At 39.5% G+C, this 8,820-nt stretch overlaps 2 protein-coding genes across 2 annotated transcripts; both read left to right on the top strand.

The window, feature by feature from the left end:
- The first annotated feature begins 4,502 nt into the window (after positions 1-4,502).
- Positions 4,503-5,297, top strand: LOC131045802 (methyltransferase FGSG_00040). Its single transcript, XM_057979462.2, has one exon. It carries the CDS (start codon positions 4,503-4,505, stop codon positions 5,295-5,297), a length of 795 nt encoding a protein of 264 aa, XP_057835445.2.
- Positions 5,298-5,303: 6 nt separating this feature from the next.
- On the top strand, positions 5,304-6,882 carry LOC131045764 (methyltransferase FGSG_00040). Its single transcript, XM_057979357.2, has one exon. It carries the CDS (start codon positions 5,475-5,477, stop codon positions 6,672-6,674), a length of 1,200 nt encoding a protein of 399 aa, XP_057835340.1. The 5' UTR covers positions 5,304-5,474; the 3' UTR covers positions 6,675-6,882.
- Positions 6,883-8,820: the final 1,938 nt, after the last annotated feature.

Raw genomic sequence — 8,820 nt, 5'->3', positions numbered from 1 at the left:
ATAACAAATGCATGACCCCTCAGAACCACATATGACCCCTTATGACACTATGTGATCCTAAGGGGAATGTCATATGTATAGTAGGATGTTATAAGGGGTCCTATGTGACCTACTAAGGTGTCACGCATGTGTCAATGCATGCGTGGCCCCTTAGGACCACATATGACCCCTTAAGATGCTATGTGATGGGCTAAGGGGTATGTCATTCACACTAGGATTTTATAAGGGGTCATATGTGGTTATAGGATTTTATAAGGGGTCATATGTGGGTCTAACCACATATGACCCCTTAGGACACTATATGATCCTAAGGGGAATGTCATATGTACAGTAGGATGTTATAAGGGGGTCACGCATGTGTTAATGCATGTTGACCCCTTAGGACCACATACGACCCCTTAAGATAGTATGTGATGGACTAAGGGGTATGTCGTTCACACTAGGATTCTATAAGGGGTCACGCATGTGTTAATGCATGCGTGAGCCCTTAGGACCACATATTCAACCCCTTAGGACACATAGGAAATGTCATATGTACAGTAGGATGTTATTAGGGGTCATACATGTGACCTACTAAGGGGTCACGTATGTGTCAATGCATGCGTGGCCCCTAGGACCACATACGACCCTTAAGACGCTATGTGATGAACTAAAGGGTATGTCGTTCACACTAGGATTTTATAAGGGGTCATATGTGGTTATAGGATTTTATAAGGGGTCATATGTGGGTCTAACCACATATGACCCCTTAGGACACTATATGATCCTAAGGGGAATGTCATATGTACAGTAGGGTGTTATAAGGGGTCATATGTGACCTACTAAGGGGTCACACATGTGTTAATGCATGCGTGACCCCTTAGGACAACATAGGACCCCTTAAGACACTATGTGATGGACTAAGGGGTATGTCGTTCACACTAGGATTTTATAAGGGGTCATATGCAGTTCTAAGGGGTCATGCATATGTTATAACAAATGCATGACCCCTCAGAACCACATATGACCCCTTATGACACTATGTGATCCTAAGGGGAATGTCATATGTATAGTAGGATGTTATAAGGGGTCCTATGTGACCTACTAAGGTGTCACGCATGTGTTAAAGCATGCGTGACCCCTTAAGGACCACATACGACCCCTTAAGATGCTATGTGATGGGTTTTGGGATATGTCGTTCACACTAAGATTGATTTTATAAAGGGTCATATGCGATTTTAATGGGTCACGCATGTGTTAAGACACTATTTGATGGACTAAGGGGTATGTCATTCACCCTACAATTTTATAAGGGGTCATATGCGATTCTAAGGGGTCCCGCATGTGTTATAACACGTGTGACCCCTTAGAACCACGTATGACCCCTTAGGACACTAGATGTGATCCTAAAGGGAATGTCATACATGTACACTATTATATTATATGTGATCCTCTATGACCTCCTAAGGGAACGTATAGTGTCATATGTGGTCTTAAGGGGTCATGTTGTGCGTGTAATAGGATGTGAAAATAGGTCACATTGTAGAGGAAATTTATTTTGTCTAATTTGTTTAAATTTGGTATCTAAATTTTCTAATGTTTATTTAAATTAATTTTTTTAACGTTTTTCTTTTTTTGCTAATGTTTTTCTAAGATCTGATTTACTACAGGGTAGTTTTCTATGTTTTTCATAACAATTTTTTAAAATGTTGAAAAAAATATACATCTATACAATTATGTAATTTTAAAAACAAATTTACACATTTCAATCAAAATATTAAATTATCAAACATTTTTCTAAAATAATGAAAAACAATAAATTATCAAACATTTTTCTAAAATGTTTAGAACCAATAACTATATATAATTATTTAATTAAAAAATTAAATTAACAAATAAATTATTTACAAATTTAATAAAAAAAGACATTATTAAACCAAACAAAGGGTTATTTTGTCCACCTGATATAACAAGGGTCGAAAACTGAAATAAGAAAGATGCTAACTGCTGTAGACAAGGCTCGATGACGTGATGCTGATGACTGGTTCGATCCAACCCCCACCAGACAGAAAAAGTCAAATGTAACAATGACCTTTTAACTGTCATTTTCGATATTTATAAAATTTTAAAAAAAACCCTAATTGCCAAGGGTTCGAGCGAATGGGGGGTTCGAGCGAACCCATTAAAATATCGATATTTAATGGGTTTGCTCGAACCATAGTGTTCGATCGAACCCAACTGAACTGTTTGGTTCGCTCAGACTCCCAGGGGTAGTCCGAGCGAACATTTGTGTTTCGCTCGAACATTGTCAAATCCGAAATTCCCACTTTCGCCAAATTCTTTCATTGGCAAAAGTGGGAACCAGCTTTGTGAATTCACCCAAATGCATGAAATGTGCCATCTTTTGGTTTTTGTGGAGGTGTTATTTTATTACTCCAAATAATTTAGAACCCTCGCCACTTGTCTCCAACTATATGAAATTGTTACATTCAAATGATAGTGGAAGAGTGCCATAATATTTAAAAAAGAACAATCAATAAAATCAAGTAGAGTACATACTTAAACAACTCTATTATTATCCATGTTTTTGAAACTCTTGTATACTACTAATATTGTTGAAATCATGAGATTCTCTTCTATTATAAGATATCTCACGACATAATTTCGTTGAGAGGCAATCTACAATGAGATCAATGTTGTCCGTAAACACATAATGCATTTTTTTTTTTAAATGACATGATGAGTTGACAGTATACTAGCCTTGGTGAAGAAAATAAGATGTGTCAAAGACGCCTCATCTGCAATGGTCAGCATCCCAGAATCTGCCCCACGTTTGAATGTTCTCCTCCCATATTTAGGCCTGGACTTTAAACGGTTGATACATGCAACACATGCACACAATTCATTTCTAAATTTAAAATTGCATGAAGTAGTAGGAAGTTAAATACACCATTCCATCATTCCTAGGAGTCTATCTTACAACTTTTCTACATCTCGTAGCGCTTTTCATTTTTCCACATCTTGTAGCACTCTTCATTTCTCCATTTTTCTCCCATTCTTTGCAACATAAGCATCGTTTCCACAATCTATCCATCTCTTCAATTTTTCTCTTTGGCATTGTTGAAAGTAGGACATTGTTGTGCAAAATCTTCACGTATGAAACTTATTATGTTGTAGCATATTCTTCAAGTTTGAAGGAAAAAATATGGGTTAGTTCCAAAAATTGCTGGACTTTGAAATAGAGAAAGAACAACTGTTTTACAGAAGTAAATGCAAAATATATCTACATTTCCATCTTCTATTGATAGAGTGCACATCATTTGTTTTCTTATATTTTAAAATTTGTTTATACATGTTGGGAGGGTAAATTGAATTGGAAAATGATCCAATAAAATAATTAACTCAATTTAAGGTCTCTGCACAATTCAACATGTAGAATAAGGATGAAAATGAAGTCAAATCTTAAACACTTGAACCGAAAAAAATACACACATATGAACTCACTAATAATTTTTTTGTAGATGCACCTATATTGAATAGTTCGGTACAATCAGAAAATGAACAACAAAATAACAAAAGTTGGAATCTTGTGTCATAAAATTTGTTTAGTACCATGCACATTTTCATTTCCCTAGTAACTATATATTTTTATCTTGCTAAACGTATGCTTTTAGACTAAGATTTTAATACCAATATTTATTTGTGGAGTACAATATTGTTTATTGTTTGAGAGATTGTTATTTATTGCCAAACATAAGCATTCATTTATAAAATCTTCCCTCCTCTTTAATCCCTCCCCTTTGTTTGTGTAATGTACAATATTATTTTTAATTTTCAATTGTAACTGGTTTAATATAGATTATTATTTTTTATATTAAATTAAAGCTGAAAAGAAAATTTTAATGGCTAAAGAATCAAAATTAACCATTACAGTAGTTACAAAATTGCTACCATAATAGTTACAGCAGAAACCTAAAGACTTGAATAGCCAATAAGACAGCTGGAAACAAAGCAAACACAAATACTAAAGACAACAAACCAAAACAAGTATAAAATAACCACTCAAACTCTTCAATAATAAAAGTCCTACTATCAGGAATCCAGGATACTTTCTTTGCCATGACACACACCTTATAATTTTCTCTCACGTATCCCGTGCTTAACGAATATTGTGATGGGGACACTCGTTATGCCCACTTATGGCCGTACCCGTAACGATCGTGGTTGCAAGAATGAGTTGTCACTTAAGAAAACTTCTTCTTAAGAAAATTTTGCCGTGACTAACGCGCTTTCACCAGCTACCTCACATAACTGCCAAATGTACGGTGTAGATTTATTCTGCAAAACTGCAAAAGCAAGAGTCGTTGGAGCTGCTTCTAATGAAAACCAGGGATAACGAATTGGCCTTCATGATTGTTTAAACTGCTTCCTGGGTGTTTTATTAACGACACAGAAGCACCAGCATAGCGATTAGTACTGCGTAAGTAAGGTCTCGCAGAGTCACATCGTTTTAATTTTCAATCATGGAAAACATCGCGGACACTATGTCTCGGCTCCGAGCAGCGGAAGATGCTTCAGAGATGTTTGATAAGGAAGCTCTGATTCGGCAACATGAGACTTCTGCCCGAAGCCATGCTCATTTACAAGCAGGCAATATCTCCACTTCTTACATGTCCATAGCAGATCCTATTTCGCGCCCCGGTGCACCCTCCGTGTCGCTCCAAGGCCTCCGACTCATCCGACTCCGGGAGCTTAATTTAGGGCGTACCCATCGCGGCCGGGTTCTTTTCGGCACCCTCTGTGTAGAGCCCTTCAAAACTGTTGGCGTCATGACTGTGCTCCAAGATGACCAAGGCCTTGCCATTAGAGTGGCCGTCTACAATGTACCTGCGTCAGAGTCCACCCCTGCGGCTCTCAGCGCAAAATATCCCAAGGGAGCCAAGGTCGCGATTAAGGAGCCCTACATCAAGCAAGCTGCAGATGGAGGACTCGCTATTAGAGTAGACAACCCTGCAGACCTGGTGCGAGTGACGGGACAAGTATCACTGGACAATGAGCCTCCGATAGACATGTTGGATTTGGAGGAGGAGCGGCGCAAGGGCAACGAGTGCTTCCGGAAGCAAGACTGGCGAGGCGCCGTCACCCATTACACTAACTGCATTCGAGCACCATATAATGGCGAAGGGGCGAAACAGACACGGTTGCTTGCTTATTCCAACAGAGCGGAGACGTACCTCCAGATGGGCCAGTTTAAGCAGGCATTGGAGGACTCCAACCAGAGTCTCGAGATTGATCCTGGGCATCTGAAAACCCTCTAACGAAAAGGCCGTGCTCTACATGGCCTCAAAGATTATGTCCAGGCATTTCAAGTTCTGCAAACGGCGCTCCAGCTTATCCCCGGGCATGCTGATATTGATGCTGCTTTGCGCCAGTCAAGGACCTCTTGTGCTCGGAGCCGCCAGGGAGAGTACGACATTTCAGGTTTCTTGCTCGGAATGCAACCGCCTGGGAAGGTTGGGGAGTTCATTGGTGATGTGGAAATCAAGAAGACCAGGGACGGCAGGGGCCGCGGGCTCTACGCTACGAAAAAAATTAGCACCGGCGAGTTCCTTTTAGTGAGCAATGCCGTCGCCATCGATGACCACGGCTTCAGGCCTTTCAAATTTGATGAGAGACACAAAATAGAAGCTTCTTCGCAGGATGATGTTGTAGCCGCCGTTATCGGTGCTGCCGAAAAGTCTCAGAAGCTGCTCCAGCAGCTTTATGCCCTAGACGACGGTTCTGAACTAGTCCGCGCTTCGAAGCCGGCCATGGACTTGTTTGATGCAAACAGCCCAGAAACAACGGAAATGCCGCTGCTACAGATTGACGACCACCGCATCCGTGACATCGTCTCCCGAAACTCCTTGGGCGGAGAGGCAGAGATGTCGGCTTCAAGTCAGGGTTTTAGCGGGCTGTGGCTGCTGCCATCGTTTATCAATCACTCCTGCCTCCCCAATGCAACCAGACTTAATGTAGGAAGAGCACTGTTTTTGCATGCGGCAAAGCCAATCGACAAGGGAGAAGAAATCACCGTTTCTTACTTCGACGCCCTGCTCCCACTGCCACAGCGAGAGGCCATGTGTGAAGCCTGGGGTTTCAAATGCAACTGCAAGCGTTGTGCTCTGGAGAAGCCTCTCAAGGCTGCGTTTAAGAGCTTGAATGAACAGTTTAAGGCACTACGCAACATTGCGCTAGAGGAAACCAACGCTGCAAGGTCGTCAGGAGAAGAGTTTCCCACAGAGCTTCTCAAGTCTGCAGAATTTGCCCGGGTCAACGAAATGATGGAGAAAAAATTATCTAAATATAGTAGAATGAAACTAGAAGAAACACATTGGGTTCGGGCATCTTATGTGACTGCTTATTGGGCTGGAACGCAGTCGGATGAGTTCTTCCCCAAGACTCTTGAGGACCCCATTCCTTCGGGTGATGAAATCCTGGAGGCTGTTGTAAACACCATTCCAGGCGACATGCGAACCCTTGCCATGGCGGCTCACCAGGCGGAAGGTTTAAAGCAGTGGATTGGTAATGAAGGCTGGGCCGTAGAGTATTCTGCAACACAAGCTAGAGATGCATGTGTGCGAGTGTTGGGCAAACACAATGAACACATTATTCAAGCACTCATAAACCGCCATGCAAAGTCTGCAATCTTTTGAGGTGGGTAGTTGCTAGGTTTTTGAAATTTTCTCGTATAGCCGTTTTGGAGTCTTTTTCCTGAATCACAATGAAATTGGGTTTTGACGAAATCTGTCATTTTCTTTAGATATTTGAATGTAAAAAATTGGCAGGCCTTTCATAGCTAAGATAAATTTCAGCTTAAAAGCGGACATATGCTTTTCACGCATTTTATGATACGAAGATAGTTAATATGAAATGGGTTTTTTTTTTTTTGTTTTGTCTCTGTCAGCAATCTGTTTTACTGTTATTTTTTCGCAGCGACCAATCTGTTTCACTGTTATGTTTTACCAATAACAGTTTTAAGGTATAATAAGTCGAGAGTTATCAAATTTACAGACGCTGTTTCTGATTACAGAGGTCTTAAAAGCGGTTCTATTTTCAATATTTAAATTAAAATACTCAACTTCCAATTTTCATAATTTAGGCTGTGTTTACAAAACTTTAAAACAATTTAGTAAATAAAGCCAAATCCCACAATCGACAGTGAATTTTGTGTGGTCCTGCAGTTGTAATTACCTTGCAGAAATATAAGCAAAATATGGAAGCATTGACAAGGGAGATGAACTACCAGGCAAAAGGGGGGCACAACGCTGGGAAAAGCCTCACCCATATTTTGGAGGTACTTTGGGAGTGTTTCAACATAAATTAAATATTAGCAATTGCATCTTTATGTGCAATGGGTATGTCAAAAAAGTGTGGAAGGTCAATTTGATATTTTTTTGTCTATTTGATATTTTTTTGTCTATTTTTTGCACACATTTGTGTAATACATGAGATCAATTGGTAGGTCCCTTCGAAAATGATTTTGTTTGTGTAAGAATGGTTTCAATGGTAAAGTGATAGCTCCAAATCAGCTATGTATCCACTTAGAGGGATCCAAACATGATTTAAATTAAACCTCAAAATTAGGAAGCAAACAAGGTTCATTGCCAACAAACTCATGTTACATTTGCAAGAGGGAGAGAGAATAGAAAGAGGGGGAGATAGAGGGAGAAAGAGTGTGTGAGAGAGGAGTAAGGAGATAGAGATAGAGAGGAAGATGAAAATGGAGGTGGAGATAGACATACATATAGAGAGAGGGAGATATAGAAAGATAAAGATAGAGATGGAAAGTGATATATAGATAGATGAAAGGAGAGTGATAGATATAGGTGCTTAGATAGATAGATATATAACAAGATAGACATAAAGGGATCTAGATGGAAGAAGAATAGACAGATGTAGATAGAGAGGTGAACATATATAGATATAGAGGTCTATGAAGATGGAAAGGGTGTGAGAGAGGGAGACATATGGATTGATAGAGAGAGGGAAGATTATAGTCTATTGTTTTGCATATATTTGTGTAGTGCATCAAGTGAATTGGTAGACCATTTACCAAATAACATTGTTTGTCTAAAATGGGTCTCAATGAATAATTGATAGCTTCAAATCAACTATGCATCCACTTACAAGGATCGAAACATGACTAAAACAAAACCTCTAAATTAGGAAGATAATAAGGCTCCATTACCAATAATTTCATATTATGTTTGCAATAGGGAGAGGGGTAATATATGGATAAAAATACATAGAGATAGAGGGGCGAAGAGTGTGATAGAAATGGGTAAGGAGATAGGGATAGGGATAGGGATAGGGATAGAGATGAATATGGAGATAAAGATGAAGAGAGAGAGAGATGCATATATATGAAAATAAATAATTAAAGAGGGAGATAGAAGAAGAAATATGGAGAGAGTGGTAGAGAGAGACAAAGAGATGTAGATATAGAGGTATAGAAAGAGGGAGGAGAGAGGGAGGGAGAGAGATGCACACACACACACACACACACACACACACACACACACACACACAAAGATGTAAAGAGATATAGAGGATGAGGGAGAGGGAGAGATAGAGATAGAGATATAAGGAAGATATAGAGAGGGTGAGAGACTAAAAAATAAAGAGAAGTAGAGGAGATAGAGAGAAATAGGAGAGATAAAGAGAGAGGGGAAGAAAGAGATATATGGATGAGAAACAAAGAGAGATAAATATATATGGGAAGAGATAGGGAGAAAGGTAAAGATAGAGGGATAGAGGGATAGAGGGAGGGAAAGGGAGAAAGATATAGGTAGAAGAGGG

The sequence above is a fragment of the Cryptomeria japonica genome, chromosome 5 (genome assembly GCF_030272615.1).
Source record: "Cryptomeria japonica chromosome 5, Sugi_1.0, whole genome shotgun sequence".
Lineage (NCBI taxonomy): Eukaryota > Viridiplantae > Streptophyta > Pinopsida > Cupressales > Cupressaceae > Cryptomeria > Cryptomeria japonica.
The sequence above is the reverse complement of the archived record's forward strand: the minus strand, read 5'-3'. Positions and strand labels throughout refer to the sequence as shown.